The sequence below is a fragment of the Alosa pseudoharengus genome, unplaced genomic scaffold, assembly GCF_046254945.1.
Source record: "Alosa pseudoharengus isolate Yale_2024_CS ecotype anadromous, Long Island Sound unplaced genomic scaffold, YU_APseudo_1.1 YU_APseudo_1.1_scf_8, whole genome shotgun sequence".
NCBI lineage: Eukaryota > Metazoa > Chordata > Actinopteri > Clupeiformes > Clupeidae > Alosa > Alosa pseudoharengus.
Genome location: NW_027468870.1, coordinates 13,169,844 through 13,189,222, shown reverse-complemented (window position 1 = coordinate 13,189,222; position 19,379 = coordinate 13,169,844). Strand labels below are relative to the sequence as shown.

Sequence of the window (19,379 nt, the reverse complement as noted above, 5' to 3'; positions counted from 1 at the left end):
TAACCAACCACAAAACAATCCTTTTAACTCAAAAAATCACATTTATTTCCTTTTTAAATCCAGACTGGCATTGGAACTGTCCAAAATTGTACATATGTTCAGTTTCTCAAAATCATTGTAAAGTAAATCACAATAATAAATAATGCTGTTACACATTTAACTAGAAACAGTATTCAAGTTCATCCATTTTAATTTCCATGGTTTGAGTTGAGTCTTTGAGAACACCCATGCTATTACTCAAATGCTTTTCTCAAACTGTTATCCTAATGTACAATGCACTACATTAAGTGGTTCATAGCTACAACAAAACAATGTAACCAGCTTCGGCTATGTACATTGACACAAAGGACCTAACTCACTGGAATGTAAGAGATAGATAGATAGATAGATAGATAGATAGATAGATGGAACTGGAGGAAAGAGAGAGAGATAGAGAGAGAGAGAGAGAGAGAGAGAGAGAGAGAGAGAGAGAGAGAGAGAAATTTTACCAGGAAATGTCACTATTTAATATAGAAGCCTACCTCTTTTTTTGGATTATTTTAAAACAGTTGGTTGTCACATTGTTTATATCGGAGACGTACAAAAAGTGAGCACTCTAACCAGATTTCAGTCTGATTTGAGGCTTGTTGTTATATCTATTTATTCTTTTTTGTCTAGTTCTTCCATTCTGCTGTCAAATATAGAACCATGGAAATCATATTTTACCACCAATGCAGATATTTGAGATGGAGAGGTTTTACAAGTTTAAGGTGGATGTTAGTCATGAGTATAGACTATTCACATTCTCTTAGCATACTTTTTTTGCCTCTTTTCCCTTTTAAATATTGTGCTTATGCTTATGTGAGTCTGGATCAGGCTATTCTTGAAAACAAAGTCATGTCAAAATGACAAAAAAAGGACAAACATCTTATCAAAATATCTAACACAACAGTATATCAAATACTGTGTCATTTGAATTTCTCCCATTTCTACTGTTCTGTTTATCTATGATTTTGAGAAAATGATGCTGATAATCATGATGAAGGTGAAAATAACTAAAATACAGTATACTTCCCTCAGGTCAACACCCACACATCTGCACCCCTCATTCACAGGCATAGACACATACATGTGTGACTGTACACACACACACACACACACACACACACACACACACACACACAGTGGCGCAGTCACTTTCATATCAAGTAATCAGGAGAGTTTTTTTTTTCTTTGAAATAAAAAAACTACTCCAATGGGAAGTTGGGATGAAACCTCCACTTTCATATTAACCAAAGAACCAGTCACAATACATTGTACCCCACGCACAGAACTCTAATAGACAACACTAGCCCATCCTCAGCCCTTAGACACACATAGATCTTGCATACTACAGCGAGTCCCACACATAAGGACTTCAACATATGCTGGTGTTCAGTGATCTATGGCAGTGGATGACTAAAAAGAGCCGATATGTACAAGTACATGTGTGACTAGCGGTTGTGTTTTATGTCATTAGCCCCAGGTCACCATAAAGACAGCCGCATGGTTTTTGTTTTTGTTTTGTTTTGTTTTTTCACTGCAAGTCAGTGAGCCAAAGTGATGGAGGAAACATAAATACTCGCCAATGAGTGGTGGTGGACACATGGCATATGATTGGTCCTAAGGTCTTCCCTGACTGCCCAGCTGACCTCCCTCCTATCCCCATCCCTACACAGCACACAGACGTCTAGGGTCCCCCGCTGTAAGAGTAGTCTGCTTTGTTGTGCATAACCAGCTTGTTGTCCACGAAGTAGAAGCTGTCCGATTGTGTCTCGTAAGGGTGGAGGATCATTTCACGCACTGAAAATAAAGGAAATCAATTCTATTTAAGTACAACATACTGATTACTGATGTTAATGGACAGGCTCACTGTATAAACTTGTATATACAGTTAATTCTTCAGCATTCACAACTAAGAGTAACCATGTTATACAGAGGCCTGTTGTACATGATGCCAAAGAGCATTTTGGTTGTAACAGAGCATACAGAATTGATTATCACTTCACAATACATTGCACACAAGGCAGCTGTGAAATCTCTGCCATCTGATTGGATGGTGAGACCTAAAATGGAAGTCAATTAAGTGTGCAAGTCTTCCATTTTAAACTGCCTTGTGATGTGGAATGGAATTCATTTCGAAGAACTAAAACTCTTCTTCATGGTTCATGTTTGTGAAAAAATCCCAATGTATGTTGACTGAGTTTCACACATCTTGAAGTCTTTCAGTCTGCCCATCTGCAGCTGGTCTACTGTATGTGTACTAATGTGTATCAAAATGAAACTAAACATGCACTTACTGGTGTCCTCGGAGATTGGAGGGAACTCGTAGATGTGCTCGCAGGTGTTCTTGCTGCTGGGGATGCAGAACCCAAACTCAAAGTCGAAGCTCTTCAGGAGCTGCTCCCGGAAGTAGTGCCTCTCGATCATGCGGAAGTTATTGATTGGGATGTCGCCCACTGTGAACTCCACACTGGGAGACGGAAAGATATGGGAAACGGGAAACAAACAAACAAATACACCAATAAAAACAAACATTTCAGTCGACCCAAGTAAACTCCTTTCCATAATCCTCCATAGAAAATGGCTCTTGGTGTGCTAACCTATGTAATTTACCTTTCAACACATGAAGCCCAAAGCAATGACATACATTCTGGATCAGTAATTGTGTGCAACTGGAGAGGAAGCACTGCCATACTTAATGCCACAGTGCTCTCTCTGCCCAATGTCCGATTAGAGGCAATGTATAATGGGCTGTTAGCTCCCATCATACTCCATACTTATGTGCCATATCCTGACAGGCACGCATGCTTAACTAGGACAAACTACTCTGTGTTGAACAAGCTTCCACTGCTTGCTCTTGCCATTATAGCTCAAATACGGAATGCAAACCATTCATTTCAGACTCCTGCAAATAAGTTGCCTTTATGTAACTGACTTTCTGAAGGCTTAGCTTGTAGGCAACAACCCAATTATAACAGAAAAATAATATGTTTCTATATTAAGAATAACAGAATAGAGTTTAGATGTAGTTCTAATACTACTATTAGTAAAATGTATTGTCTTTGCATATAAATTACTATGTTATTCTTTTATGCATAAAATGCATCTTCTTCAATGCTCAACAATGCATTCATACTGTATGTTATGTAGGACTTCTTCAGACTTACGTGGCTCCGACTTGGCGTAGTTTCAGGAACGCAGGGGTGAACTGGTACCGTACAAAACGCCCAGCGTTTGGGTCCACGTCTCGCTTGTCTGCTTTGTCTCAAAGTAAAAAAACAAAAACAAATGACAATACACAAGATTTGTTATGAAGATGCACTTGTAAATACATTGCCATCACTCAGTGATACTACTAAAAAGAAAAATATTCTAGACAGTAGCCTGCTTGACCTCAGTCTCGCGTATGTCAACTTAGGTGTGGCGCTAGCACTTCAAAGGGTCATGGGCCAAATTACGCACAAGCACCAAATAACGCATTTCAGCACCAAGTAGGCACTTTCAAAATGCCAGGTATAACTGAGCAATATGCTGCTTCAGATGTTTCAAAGAGATTGAAACATTGATTTGACATTCTGTATAAAAATTTGTGTTCAAATAAAAACTATAGGCAAAAATATACTGTAGGTAACAATTGGATAAAAAAGCCAATTCTAAATACAGAAGGGAGAAGGAGTTATTTGAAGAACTGGAATGAGAACTATAAAAGAAACAGAACAGAACTGTTCTTGTACTAAGTGGAGTAAAACGTGAAAGCACTGCGGACTCACTGGAGGAGGGAGGCTTGGTGATCTCAAACAAGACTGTTCCCGTCTCCATGTCCCGGATCTTAAATCTTGTGAAGTCGATGTTGTACACATTGTCCTCTGGGCCACACAGGTAGTCTGCAAAACAGTACATCAGAGGGAGAACGATCAGGACGGGGCCAAGTTTGTATCCCTTAAGGATAATCCCCTCACAGAATACAACAATATCAAATGCTGAAATCAGAGGAAATAAATCCAAAGTTGGCTTGCTACATGAAAGTTATGGATTACAAAGAATTTATTATGAAACAATGCTCATACATTTGAATCAATCAGTTCTGACGATTGAAAGAATGTTTGCACTGGTAACAGTGATGGTAACTCATGTAAGATCAACAGTTAATCCTACTCTTGTAAAATACTCCCAGCCTCCTGTCATTCAATTTATTATACACATACTGCAGACACAACACATTGACCCCCCCCCCCCCCCCCAGACAGTCGCTACAGGTGCCACTTAACGTTTAGTCCCTAACCTTCAGGGGAAGTGATAACAACAGAAGGTAGTTGCACGTGGATTCTAGATTCATCACAAATAACACTTGTGCAATTATGCTTTCCTGTCTTTGAAGTAGAGATATGCACTGAGGTAGATTTATAGCATGCATCCTGGGCAGGCATCTTGATCTTGGTGAGAAACTTCCACAAAAAGTTGATGTATATATTTGTGGCATGACTTGTCCAAGCTCTACAGTAATCCCTGATCTACGTGTAAAAATAGCAACTGCTCCATGCGTACTGTAACTAAACTAATGGCCTTTCACACCACAGTTCACTAACTAAACAGTTGAGATGGGGATAAAAAATAAGGATCTGTCCTAATATCATTACAGATAGTAAAATGATGAATGAATGCAGCAAAAAGGGCAATAAACAGAGAAAAAATGTTTGAAGACACAAAGTTTCAATTAAGCAGCTGAGATGTTTGGAGTCTGACGAGATAATACTGGTCTGGCAATTGAATGTCTGTGGAGACAACTGAATTGGAAATAAGGCAAAAAGAAAAAGAAAAGATACTGCCAAACTATAAACATCCACTGCATCTAGAAACAGTGTGTGTGGTTTCTTCCTTTATTTGCCTAATAACTCCATTACCATCACCTTGCTGACAAGTATTCACAGTGTGAATTGCTCCCCCAGACAACATAAAAAGAAACTGAACACTACATGTTTGACAACTGTTTTGGCAACCGGAGGTCAGGGTGTCACTCTTGCACTCACATGGGAGGCTACCTCCCATGGGGCACGTGGTGCACGTGCCCCCCACCCCCCCACCTCCGGGCCTCCCCTGCTCTCCACTCCAGCCCCAGGCTGAGATTAGGGCATAAGTGGCTTAGGCCGTCTCAGCGTCACAGGGGAGGATTGGGAGGGGATCAGGGGATTTGGGCATGTCACAGGTCCCGGGCACCTCGCTCTGCTCTGCCCGGGAGAGGGAGAGTAAAGTGATGTAACACTGTGATTTGGCTAGCATCTCTGGAGGGGGAGGAAGCACTGCACTGCTAATACATACAGAGAGAGAGAGAGAGAGAGAATGAGAGAGAGAGAATGAGAGAGAGGGAGACAAAGGGTTTGAAATGATAACAATGGCCAGTTTGCCAGGTTAGTAAAAAGTCACTCAAATCAAATCCAGGTATGAAGACACTAGTGAGTAATAGTAAAGTTCATTGCAGGCAAAACACATAAATACCCACACAGAAGAACCTAATGTAGTCCATATTTTTTTATCCATTTGGCTGTTGCTTTTATCCAAAGTGACTTATATGTGTCACTTATTACAAGGGCCAGTCGCCCAGTGCAACTCATGGTTAAGTGCCTTGTTCAAGAGCACATCGATGGCAGCCAGGCCATTGTGGAACCCCGTCATTTTTCTGTTCTCTTTCTCAGTTGTGACCATAAACACTGCACTGGGTCCAACAATGCTAACCTGAAAGCAGATCATATTGTGGGGCAACTGACCATATCAAGACTAACATCTGCTACAGTCACTCCTTTAAGCTCAGTGCCTAAATCACTAGTGACTGCAGAAAGCTGCTGACTAAAATGCATTGCCCAGAGCTCACCTTCCCCCTCCCTCACAGTCAGCCTCAGTCGGTCAGGAGGTAATTGCCAGTGACACTCCAGGGCTGAGGTCTATTTCAGGTCTTTAGGAGTTTAAACGCAGAGGTGCTTCCCAGTTAAGGCAACAGATGGCCCCACCTCACCTACAAGTGTGCTTGGGCTCAAACCTTAGAGGGGGACTTCTACCTGTAACCACCACTAGAGTAGATAAATTGCAATGGGTATTCTGTAGCGTAAGATATTACTGCTCTTGAATGAGGAGGATTTTGATACACATTGTCTGTATGAATGGTGCCTTCAAAAATCGATGATGTTTGTTTTTAATGCAATCACTCTGTAAAATGACTACCTTGACATTCTGTACATTGTAACACTGACAGTGATTGATTAACTGTAAATTAGGAGGAACAAATTGCAGGGTCCAACATGAACATACTAGAACTAGCACATACTGGAACCTCTATAAGACACAACTCGTAATAGTGTGGTTGAAGTATAAAAGGGAGGTAAATTGTTTTTTTTGAAGCTGAGGCTAATACAGCCCATGACAGTAGATAGATAGATAGATAGATAGATAGATAGATAGATAGATAGATTGATAGATACTTTATTGATCCCCAAGGGGAAATTCAAGATTTTTTTGGCACAGACAAAATAGAACAACTGATGTTTGTAGATTTACTGTATATTCAAGAGGACAATAACTAGTCCTGAAACATCATATAGTCACACACCATAACCATACAAACACGTGTTGATTAGAAAAAAAAATAATATGATATAGGGGAGCTTTTACTGGAAATGTTTGCAGTATAACAATGTTTCATGCTTTGGTGGTTCTACAACTTTATTTTTTTCCTTTCAATATGCTTCCCTCTCTTTCTCTCTCTCTCTACCATTCTCTACACTAGTGTGTGTGTATGTGTATGTGTGTGTCCACAACAGCTTACTCTGCACACGCTGGCTGTCTGCTCCCATCACAGGCCCTCTCCTTTCCTCTCTTCTCTTCCACATTAGCAAAACATTAGCTGTAACACAATGTCGGAACATTCCTTCACACTCTGTTTTTCTACCCCTGTGAGTAATTCACATGGCCTGCATCCAACATACCCATTTACTGGCAAGGAAATGGAAACTAAAAGAGAGAGAGAGAGAGAGAGAGAGAGAGAGAGAGAGAGAGAGAGAGAGAGAGAGACTGTTTGCCTCTCTGTGAGGGTTGCAGGGATCGGGCAGCCATGTGTTTATCCATCCATCTGTCCAGCCTACTGGTAAACACATCACGAGTCCCACTGGACAGCACAGGGCACTGCGGGGCTGATTATCTACATGACATGATGCTTGGCATCACACGAGGGAATCACACCAGGCAGGACAGGAGGACTGCAGTGCCCCATCAAAGCCCTGCAGGAGGCTGGGAAATGACACCAGGGAGCCTTTTTCACAAAGTAGGTTTTATTTCACCGATATGGCCAGCATATGATGAAAGCCATGTGGGTGTGCATTTTTGAGTGCATCGAGGACGAGACATCCCGCACAATCTCCGCTTTTAGATCCATGGAACAGCAGGACAGTTGGTGATGATTCAACTGTTGTGTGTTGTGATATGTCCCATGCATTATTAGCTTGTGTGACGACAGTGTTTTTGACAGAGATTGGGAACACATGCAGGCCCCAAAAAAAAAAAATGTCAGAAAAACTACCCCCCCCCCCCCCAAACAAAAACAAAACAAAAACAACAACAACAATCCATCTATGGCCTTATTCAAGTGGTTTATCTGCAGGTGGGTTAGCTTCTGACAGGTGGGTTAGCTTCTGACAGGCCGGCTAAACACAGGCTCAAGCCAACACACAATCTGTCTTCCCCTTTTACTGGGAGAAGCATCCGACCAGATGCAAAACCAAAGGAAGAGAAAGAGAAGAGAGAAACTGGGCTTGTCAGTCCCATGGGTACCACCCCTACACTCAGAACCAAAGGTCAGTCAAAAAGTGGTGGGCTTACAGTACAACATAATACAGTAACTTCATAGAGTGGCAATACCAGGATAGGATGCTTGTTCTAAGATATAAAGGCAATCAATGCTAACTGGATTACACTGGGAAGCTGTAGTGATGACCTTGATGGCCTTGTAGCAGCAGGATAGTCAGCTCTCTTGGATGGACTGGCACAAAAAGCTCCAATTTGTGGGTCAAAGAGGCTGTGGCTGTTACACTGACTTTTCTTTGGTCTCTTACTTTAGAAGTTCTTGGAAAAATCTCTCTGTAGATCAAATCCAAATCTAGATCTACCAGATTTCCCTTTTTAGGGAACATGGTCCATCAGTACAGGCAACCAAAGCTTGTGTACATACAACCGATAGCCAAAGAGGGTCATAGAGATGCCTTCTGGTCACATTCAAGGACAGTGGTGTTCCCATATCGATTTAATAAAGAGAAGTGCACCCAGACGTCCACTTACATTTACAATTGAGTTACAAGGCATCCTGATGGCTCCTCTAATTCAGCCAGAATGGGAGCTGATAGATTATTTATGTCTACTCCACTTGCTGTTTTGTCCAGTGTTGTCCAGACTGGGGCATCCTAACCAGGCGACCTACCCAATCCTCACTTTCAGTCTCAAGAGTTTTGCATCTCCCTCAGGCAAGACAACAACAAAGTACTTCAGTTTCAGGAGACAGTATGTCTTTATCTGTACACTCAGACAGACTAGACTAGCAATTCAGAAATATTGACAGAGAGGTGTATCTAGACTACAGCACATACCTCATAGGGACTCAACAGATACACTACACACATTGGAGTCTTATTTGGAGGTTATATGCAAACCTTATGGGCTAGTCGACAAATGGTCTGCAACAAAACATAGTTTGAAACATGCAGACATTGTGAACTAATAAGGTCATGAGGATACAGGCTGTTTCACCACACAAACAGGAAGCGTAGATGAAGGCAGGTTCAACCACCACTGTATCATGTGTCACCACAACCTACAAAAAGATACAACTTCACAACCATTTATGTGCAGTTCAGATCAACACCATATGGGTTGTTAAGGTAAATGCTTTGAATGATTTAGGCAGTTGGTAAAAAGCTGAACCATAACCTAATCATTATATAAAAATAATAGTGACAACAGCTAGACATCATTTCAATTTCAACATTTCAATGTTTGCATAATTTTCCAACACATAGGAACAGTATGACCTACGGCCTCAATAACTTGTCCGGTGCGACTTCATATTTACCGTCTAACCTTAACCCTTACCCTAGTCCATATCCGGTCTACGTGTCCAGCATGGGCTAATAAGGTCAGGTGCAACCTATTGAGAAGAGGGAGGTAACTTTCTAACTACTAGCGTAGCTGAGAAACATAAAAGGATTCATGTCTGGTCTGACTCATGTAATTGCAAATATCACAAAACAAAAGTCACCTTTACAAATTGAAGATAGAATATAATGATGTTTTTGCTTTACTTTGATTATAGCCAGAATAGTTTTTTTTTTTTTTATCTAGCAGAGGTCACTTCAAAAGGGCTCTTATGAATAAATGTTAAACACGCTCAGTGGGTAATGGCAAAGATGGATATCAGTGCAGGGAAGGGGAAGGACAATGAAGAACTGTATGAACATAAGCATCAACACTCAGACATCTGAATATCTCAGTAGACAGAAAGGCACCTTAAAGAACAAACAGATGCCACAGATGCTCACGTAGCCATACACCAAGAAACCTCAAAGGTACTTTTTGACACATGTCTCAAAGGTCTCGTTTTAACCTCAAAAGCAGGCTGCTGCTCTAGACACAGGCTGAACCTTTAAGTTTCACAGCAAAATTGAAAACAACATCTAAAAAAAAAAGAAGGCTTCAAAACAAGCTACATTATGAGACAGAAATACAATTTAGTAGCGAGAGGTAGATATGACTGGATCAATTTAATTTGTTTAGTTTGACAGTCTGGTATATATCACGCTTTTCTGTTATTTAGCATTAGCACACAGCCTGTCTCTTCAAGTGATTGGTATGCTTATGGAGTGTTCAATATTGCACAACATTAATCTACAAATTATTGACCTGTTGGCCAAAAAGATAGCCTGTTTGCTGTGTGATAATAGCATTGCCCGGCAGGTTAAGTGTGCATGAATGGTGTATCTCCACAGGGGTGGAATGAATTTGAATATTCTAAATAGGCCTAGTAAACACACACACATGCATGCTCACCACACACACACACACATACTATCTCTCTCTCTCTCATGCACACACACACACACACACACGTACACTGAGGCATAATGTGCGAGGCGGTGACCAGCCAGCCCTTTCACACCTAAACAGCTTGGACACTCTCTGGCTCTGACATGGTCACCTAGCAACATGCCTTTTAACACCTCTGTGGGATGCTGTTCTGCCGTCCTCTTCCTTGCTTCCTCCATCAGGGCTTATTCCGCACAAGAGCACAGGAACGCACAGCACAATGAACAACAAAGAACCAAACCATGCCAACAACTGAGCAAAGACTGTTGAATATAGACCCTTTCAACAATAAAAACAAAAACAATGCTTGAACGTTCTATTTGGTTCCCAATCTACTTCCTCTGCATTAAGATAACATATGGAATGTTAAAACGGAAGTCTTGTGGGGCCAACTATGATGCTGATAATGGAACTCTCTTGAAAGGGTCTATAAGAAACACTTACCATCTGACCTCAATGTTTGATATTAAAAATAGTTGCAAAGGCAGAGGGAGGCAGAGACAGAGGGGTTGGCTGAGTGTCAACTTTAAACATGGCAGCCATCAGATGATCAATACACTGAAATGATCATTCCAGTAATGTTGGCACCAGATGGCGCTTCTGATTGCATTTTAAACAACTCATCATGTGAAATTCATCAGAGGGCTCTCCACAGTTCAAAACTCGAAAGCCATTATATAAAGCCTTATCTGAAATCAATATCATCAAAACTACTTTCTTCAGTCTTGCCAAGTCTATGTATTCATCAAATTAATATATATATATATTGTGTATTTATCATCTATCATTCTCTCTCTCTGTTGGGTGAGATATATAAAAACATTCACATATGACGGAAGCAAATCATTACTTATCAATATACCCCCTACAATCTATTAATAATAGCCCCAGATGGGTCATCAATAGCTGAGAACACAACACAACAGCAATGAAAGAAAACAGAAATCTCCAGTGGGTTTCTAAAGCAATTCACACATATTGTATGTAACAGCAAGCTATGTCATTTATTCCAAACTGCTCACTGTTTGGTAAAGATGTGATAGTTGAGAAAGAACATGGAGTCCACACACACACACACACACACACACTGTTCATTGCCATGGCAAATGGTGTGCAGTTCCACTAAACAAATGCTCCACTGTGTGATAACTCCGTTTGCAAAGCTGTCAGAGCCTTCAGACTGCCTATGTTTATATGATGGTTCTGTTTGACAGCTGGTCTTCACTTTTGAATGTTGATGAGCTTTAGAACACTTCATCCGCATGGCGTGACTGGCTGCTCTGTTTCCTAATGCTGGGAGGATCTGATGGGGATTATGGTCCCACTTTATTTGGGACAGGCCACTACAAAATATTATTGAACATTATTTGGATCGGCCACAACGAACTATCAATCAACAATAAATCTGTTTAGCTGAAAATGAGGGACATACATTGATTTAGGATTAATTTTAGGGTGAGGTTATGACTCTGGTTTGCTAACAGATAGTTGATGGGTAGAGCCAGTTAGACTTGATTGTCTATACAAATGTTTCACCCACGTAACAGGTATTTTTACATGTTAGATAAAGATAACTTGAATATATAAACCTACAGTTTACTACAGTAACTAAATCTACATTGGAACAAAGAATAAGTTTCTGTCCATAAACTTGACCTAATGTATCATGGTGGGTCAGCATCCTTAAGTGGAGGGAGGGCTTCTTCATCATTTCCTCTGTAAAAGTAGAACTATGGAGCTAATGTCCATGGCAATACCACAGCTTTGTGTAAATCTAGGACTTAGATTCTAGGTCTTCTGTGGAGCTATTTTTATTTTGGTCAAATTGGAGCTCATGTTGAAATTTTGATGTGTTGTATAAAATAGAGGATCTGCATCACCTGCCAGGGCTCTCAGTAATGACAAATGCCAATTAGCATTCAACAACAACAACAAAGGCATTTAGCACACACGTACATTTGCAGATAGCATTAATGTATCATCTCCAGCTACATAAATACCAACCAACCAAACAAACACGCACAGAGGGGCATGGAGATACATACAGGGCATTTTTCTGCTTCTGTCCATAGAGGGAGAGAGAATGGAGTGCCAACATACTTACAGATTACAAACACTCTCTCTTTCCCTTGGATCAATGACAACCCAATCTTATTTAACGCCTGGCGAAGCTGGGCCACCGTAAATTAAGCATGAAGGCATCACTGGAAATACACGTCCATTATATAATGGACAGTTTGGCACCAGTGAGCTGAGGGCTAGGGATGCTGTGGGGACAGTGCTGTGGCATCGGCACGACGACAACTCAATCACAAACCCAGCCACTCAGGGCAGATCTGTTAGCCACAGGCAGATGGCAATGCCCGTCACTTCTATTTACCACTCAGCTGTACACTACAAGGCCTAGCCCACACAGCCTCTTGTTTAACCTTACCCTGATAGTATTAACACATTCTGGTTTTGAAAGTTTGCCTTCTACACAGTACTTACAGGAGTTTAGGTAGTTGAAAAGTTCAGTTGTATTGTCCAGACCTACCGGTAGTTCCCCACAGCATCAATTATTTAGCCAGACTCACAGCTACACCTGCAGGCTTTTCAAAAGCGGTCTAATACAGATATTGACCAGGGACGTGTCACAAGATAGAACAGATAGATAGATAGATAGATGGATAGATACTTTATTGATCTCCAAGGGGAAATTCTGAATTTAGAATAAGGGTGTGGGAATCTTGTGTGTGTAAAGATAATGTTTGTGTAAACATAAAGGAATCTTTACACACACAGATTGAATAGTGTGATATAAGAAAACACGTGAAGTCATAAGGCTGTCTGTGAGAGAGTAAAGGGTGGAGGAAGGTATTCCAGCCCGATGGAGCTCAATGCCACTAATCCGGTTTAGCGCTTTGCATAGGAGGAGCAAATCCATCTAATCACAGGGCACAGGAAGACCAAAGGGGATCCGGTGAGATGGACGAGGACAAGGCTGCAGTGGGACAGGAGCAAAGCAAGTGACCACAGAGAGGTACACCGAAAAGGGGGGGGGGGGGTACAAAGCCCAGTTAGAGGGCAGAGAAAGAGAGAAGGAAAAGACAAAGAGAAAGAAAGAGAGAAAAAGAGAGAGAGAGATGCTCCTGAGGGCCCTAATAGAAAAGGACAGAAAGGAGGGCAAAAGCATGCCACCATTTCTCAGCAGTGCATGGACACCAAGATAAGAGTAGGACACACCAGCTCCATAGATCCACTATTACCATGAGAGAGAGAAAGAGAGAGAGAGTGCAAATGAGAAAGCAAGAGAGAGAGAGAGAGCAAATGAGAGAGTGAAAGAGAGAGAGAGAAATCACACTTTCGATTAGATTCAATGCACTGTTCGGTTGTGGATCAGCTTAATAACTTTCTACAGAGGGGGATTACAGACAAATCCAGCTATGAAGTGTGGGTATTATTGCAGCGTTTTGTTATCAATAAAGCTGAGGCCTGAATTGAGCCTGGCTCCCCTGGGGCTACATAAGCACAAATAAACAGACACACACTCTCACACACACACACACACTTGCACAAACACACATTTGCTCTCTCTCTTTCTCTCTCTCTCTCTCACACACACACACTCACACACACACACTCACACACACAGACACACACAAACACACACACCTCAAGGGGAAAGTGACAAAATGAGGTTGGCAAGATAGCAGCATCTACATCAACACAAAAAACATCCACACAGACTGAATAGGCCTGATGCATTAGGTCATGGAATTCTCATTGACCGCTATGGTCAGCACAGCCACATAATAACCAAATCAATGACAAGCCATCACTGATGTATATGGGCAGTACAGACACTCATATAACTGTTACAATACACTATAGTGTCATACATGCAGAATTTTACTTAAATTCAAATATTTAGTAAAGTAATATTTAGTATTGTTTTGTGGCCTGTTATTATATAGTATCACCTCAGCAATTCCTCCTTGTGTATGTGAGTGTGTGTGTGTGTCGGTCTGTGTGTTCGTACAAACCATGAACTTATAGTAGGGCAGTGTAAAAGGGGGCACTTTGAATGTATGGATCTTAGGAAATAGTAAGACATAAACAGGGCTCAAGTTTGACAGTATCAACCATCAACTTACAATAAAAGCCCCATGTTATACTGAACCCAGATTATTTATTTGTGCCGTTAGCTATGAGTAAGTAATACAGGTAGGCAAGGATCAGGATCAGACTGGCAAAAAGTGAAACATAAATCTAGTTTCACAACTGATACCAAGACAGCAAAAACGACCCACCTTGCAACATAAAAATCTCTCCATTGTTAAGAAAACAAATCATCAGGCACTGAACTGTGAGGACTGTTAGCTACTGCTGATGCCTGTAAGCTGTTCATCAAGCCTTCTTCCCAAAAATGTTTGTATTGAGGCCTACCGGTACTCTGACTCAATTCTAATATTGCTCAAAAGCATCAGATGCATCAGTAAGGAGGACAGAGAGGAAAGCACAGTCGCGAGCGCCTACGCACAACTTACAGTGCCTATGAAGTGTCTACAAAGGCAAGCCAGTTAATGTGAACCAGTGCAATTCAGCCTTAAATAGGCCGTTCTTGACATATCACCCAACGAGATGGTGATGGGGCAGTTAGATTTTCTGAAATGGACCCCTACTTAAACCAGCAGTAACACTGGCCTCTGGTTGACCCCTTGTATTTAGGCCTATCAGAAGCGTCCTAGCATGCAAAAAATATTTCATTATATTATCCATTATAGAGCCAACAAAATGTGCACGGGTGTGTCCTGATAAGCTACTGAGCTATGTTTGAAGGACAGCATGAAACCTATTCATCTACACTCTGCTCAAAGTGATCTGGAAACATCAAACAAGACGCTTGTCAAACAGTAAGTGCTGGACATGCTTAATGTAGCACTTACCACGACCTTCTTCTCGAGCCTTACTATCCCTCTATTCTCCCCTTGACTCAGCTTCACTTCAACTGTCATTTTATTCAATGCGAGTAGTACTTATTGCAGCACTATCATGTTCTACTCACACTGTACCTTAATTGTACCAAATTGCTTTGAATAAAAGCGTCAGCTAAATGATAAAATGTAAATGTAAGTTCCAAGAAAGTTCCTAGAATGTGAGAATGTTCCTAAAATTAAGCACTAGTACCAGTTGATGGTAATTGACGATACAGATTACTGAGACATGCTTTCAAGAGTTGAAGGGAATGTGCTCTATGCATCCCTGGTTAAGCCAACAGATAACCGCCATTCTATATTTAGGCCACACACACACACACACACACATTCATACAAATAACTCTGTATACTAAAGCGCATGTTTGTGTTTTGTTACAATAATTCATGCAGGCTAGCATATGCTCAGGCGAGCAAGTGCTCCACCAGCCATCATGACCACATTCTACCGAGGCACCATTGAGAGCATCCTCTCCAGCTGTATCGCTGTGTGGGGCGGAAGCTGCACTGAATACAACAGGAAAGCCCTGCAGCGCATAGTGAACACAGCTGGAAGGATTATTGGTGCTTCACTCCCCTCCCTGAAGGACATTTACACCACCCACCTCACCCGCAAGGCGACCAAAATTGTGAGTGATGCAAGTCACCCCGCTCACAATCTGTTTGATCTACTGCCCTCTGGGAAGAGGTACAGAAGCCTGCGCTCCCGCACTACCAGACTCACCAACAGCTTCATACACCAAGCTGTTAGGATGCTGAACTCTCTCCCTCCTCTCCCCCCTCCACCCTCAGCTACATAACATCCTGGACATTGGACCCACAAATGGCCGCCTGCACCACTCCACTTGCACACTTGTACACTTTGCAACTTGTTGTTGTTGTCCTGGAAACACAACACTTCTGCTGCTCTTACATAACTTGCACCACTATGCCACTTTATTTCTTACTTAGGTCAAACAGAACTACCTCAGCCTCTTATTGGCCTGACTTTGCACTAGTATTTTATTTTATTGACTGTCTATGCACAATTTCAACCAAATTTTGCTGCTCTTATTTTTTCATTATATGTGCCCTCTTATTTACTTATTTACTTACTTTTTTGTTTACTTGAATGTTATGTTTGTCTGTGGACTTAAAATTGTTAAAATATGTCTTGTCTCCACCGTGGGATAGTGAGAAACGTAATTTCGATCTCTTTGTATGTCTGGAACATGTGAAGAAATTGACAATAAAGCTGACTTTGACTTTGACTTTGACTTTGATATGCATTGCATCACCTCCGGGTCAAGAGCAGAGAGAAAAACAACTCCAGTGAGTTGCAACACCCTAAGGAGCCATAACTGCTTTTTTACAGAAACTGAACCACTTACACATACAATATACCTGTGTACCATGGCAACTGTATGTGTTCATCCCAGTCCAGTCTGCAGCAATTTGAATGCGTTGTGAAATGTCTACCGCACGCTGGACCAAAAGTGCATGCTCACACCACACAAACAGATATATATGCTCTGATATGTGTGGACCCTCTCTCAGATTTCACAGCCCCCTTGGGAAACTGGCTTTCTAATAGGACTGTGAGGAGAGGGGACTCCCATGGGTACCTGTAACCATGGTAAAAGTATCACACAGGGAGTAGGTCACTTATCAAGGTTCGCTACGAAAGCCTTGACGGCATGAGCCATGTCCGGATGAATGAGTTAATTAGTGTGCAACTCCCCTGGAGATCCAAATAAACAAAAAAATACAGGGACAAAATAGAGTATTTACAGTTTACACATAAGGAGTTTGAATAATGTGATATGAAATGCTGTTTTATTTATATTTACTTTAATGCTGTGCATTTTATGGAGGATGATGAAGACAGCTTATTAGTTTGACTTTAATTCTGGGCTTTGCTTTGCAAAAAGCATACATTTGTCCAGGAGATCTGTGGTTAGCCACTATTATGCGGGGCATCACTAAATACACAGATTAAATTCAGCAGACCTCAGACAATCAGTGGTTTTGTAGTAAGATCATACAAGACCACTCTGGAAAGCAACAGGGCCAAATCACTATCACATTCTTGCTTTCTCTGTTATTGCCTCAGAGTTTTGTCATTACTTGTGTTGGAGGGTGCGAAAGCAACTTGTGCTTTTGATGGGAAAGTGAAAGTCCTCTTTGCCCTGGACTGCTCAGGAGCAGGCCCAAAGGAAAACACCCTCTAATACATACTTTTGCTTGAGGTAAAACGGATTAAGATTTTATTTTCATATTAATCAACATCCATGGAAATGTGTCTAATGACAAACACCTGTTAATGCAGGCATTCATTCAAAAAACATTTGATTACCGACTTTGCATCATTAAAATTCTGTTTAAAACCTGGGCATTGGTTCATCCTGCACTTTCTTCTACTCATAATGAGTCACATTTGTATGGGACAGATGTGATTAAAGAAACACGTCCCTCCAAAGACACAGTTGAACAGTAAAATGAAATTATAAGGAGTATGATTATTTCTCAAGGGAGTGTTTGTTAAAGTGATCATTTCAATGTCATGACAAATCACTAATAGCTTAAATCACCAGTTTGAAAGAAAACTTTAAGTCACCTGTTGCATGCCAGTGCCTACGTCTTAAGGTGAGAGGAGAGTTAATTATCTTATCTCCCAACTGAAAGTTTCGCGTGCTCTCATTCTGTCCCAATACGTTTTTTTTCATCTATTTTTCTGCAGGTAGGCCATTTTAACCATGTGTTTTGTGTATGTGTGAGTTTATATCTACACATAGAGCAGCAGAGGGGTGAGCAGCACTCTACATGTCTGCTGGTGTGCAGGTGAGCACATGTCTCTTTCTGTGCATGGTAGTATGTGAGAAAGTGGTTGGACAAATGTAGACAAGGCACTTGGAATTAGAAGCAAGCAGGCTGAAGAGGCCACTGTGAAACCTAATCAAGGATATCTCATCATGCTACTTGAAATTTTTATTCCGATCTTGTGGACAATCAGCCAGACACATTATCGTTGGTCAACAACATCTTCAGCTAAGTGGGTGGAGGGGATGGGGGTCCAAAATCCAAATTGTGGAAGGTGTTTGTGAAGCATAGGCGATACCCATGAGACACTTGTACCTGTAGCCATGGTAAAAGTCTCACAAACACAAGGAGTAGGTCACTTATCAAGGTTCGCTGCAAAAGCCTTGACAGCAAGCCATGTCCTGATGAATGAGTTAATTAGTGTGCAACTGTCCTGGAGATCCAAATAAACTAAAAAATAGAGGGACAAAATACAGTATTTACACATAAGGAGTTTGAATAATGTATAATGAAATGCTGTTTTATTTATTTTTTATTTTGTGCATTTGATGGAACATTGAACCACTGCAACATGTTGAAGTTTATTTGCAAGGGCATACCATGTGCATGACGGAACACAGCGATTAAGTCTTAACTTCCTGAGGTGTGCAGGGAACCTTTTGAATGAGGAGTGACTTCATGCTGGGTGTTGTGTAAGTCATTATGTGACACTTTAAATACAGTAGTATACAGCCTATTTGCCACCTGTTACCTAACCATTCTTAGGAGTGGAGAAGTAACGAATCAGCTTATCCTTATCCTTTAGCAATGTCCATGCTATATGAGGAGGGAAAAAATCTTCTATATGTAATCTGCATGTATGTGTATGTGAACATCTCTGTTAACCTCTACAATGTGTCAAGGCATTCTTGCTTCAAGCTATGTTGATGAACAGCTTATCAGTTCCACGCCTGGGCTCATCTTATGGCTTTATGCTTGTTAGTTCAGGCATGCTTTTCCTGCAATGACCCCATCACCATAAATAGACTATTGGCATGTTCATTCCACAGCTTAAGGCTCAAAGAAATGATCTCTCAGTGGCCAATGATTTTATTCCCGTCAGTGTGGTGCATTAGCTATTCATTTTCCAGAACAAATGGCAATTCATGCAAAGGTCAACCATATAGTCTACTTATTTGGGAACTCTGATCAGCTCCAAGTACTTTCAGCATGGTGCATAATGTTCATATTATGGATTGGAACATGAGTTCGTTTCGAGCTTCAGTAAAGTAAACGACGACCGTGTTGACAGGAATTAATGGCGATAGGATGTAATGGTGGTAGGATACATCCCATTGCCTCCATATGGAGTCACTGCACAGGTAGGCTATCTTAGATAGAACTGCTTGTGACAAGGGCAGGAAATGTGTCACAGTACGAGGATGTTTTATATGGGCTATGTTAGGGTGCGCTAAGTTCAAGCTACTT

At 41.2% G+C, this 19,379-nt stretch overlaps 2 protein-coding genes across 3 annotated transcripts in view; one reads left to right on the top strand and one right to left on the bottom strand.

Moving 5' to 3' along the window:
* Positions 1-45: 45 nt before the first annotated feature.
* LOC143111966 (protein unc-119 homolog A-like) overlaps positions 46-19,379 on the bottom strand; it is a 20,022-nt gene continuing 688 nt past the window's right edge. Inside the window, exons 2-5 of one of the 2 annotated variants that reach the window (XM_076274212.1) lie at positions 3,792-3,905; positions 3,189-3,285; positions 2,319-2,491; positions 46-1,821 (exon numbers count right to left, since the gene is read on the bottom strand). In XM_076274212.1, the coding sequence (XP_076130327.1) occupies positions 1,709-1,821; positions 2,319-2,491; positions 3,189-3,285; positions 3,792-3,905 (497 nt within the window). In that variant the 3' untranslated portion in view covers positions 46-1,708. The remainder of the gene's footprint in view (positions 1,822-2,318; positions 2,492-3,188; positions 3,286-3,791; positions 3,906-19,379) is intronic. The other variant, XM_076274213.1, reaches the window with a different exon arrangement.
* The window catches only part of LOC143111967 (beta-crystallin A1-2-like), an 8,802-nt gene continuing 8,369 nt past the window's right edge, over positions 18,947-19,379 (top strand). Inside the window, exon 1 of the mRNA XM_076274214.1 lies at positions 18,947-18,988. Within this exon, the coding sequence (XP_076130329.1) occupies positions 18,947-18,988 (42 nt within the window). The remainder of the gene's footprint in view (positions 18,989-19,379) is intronic.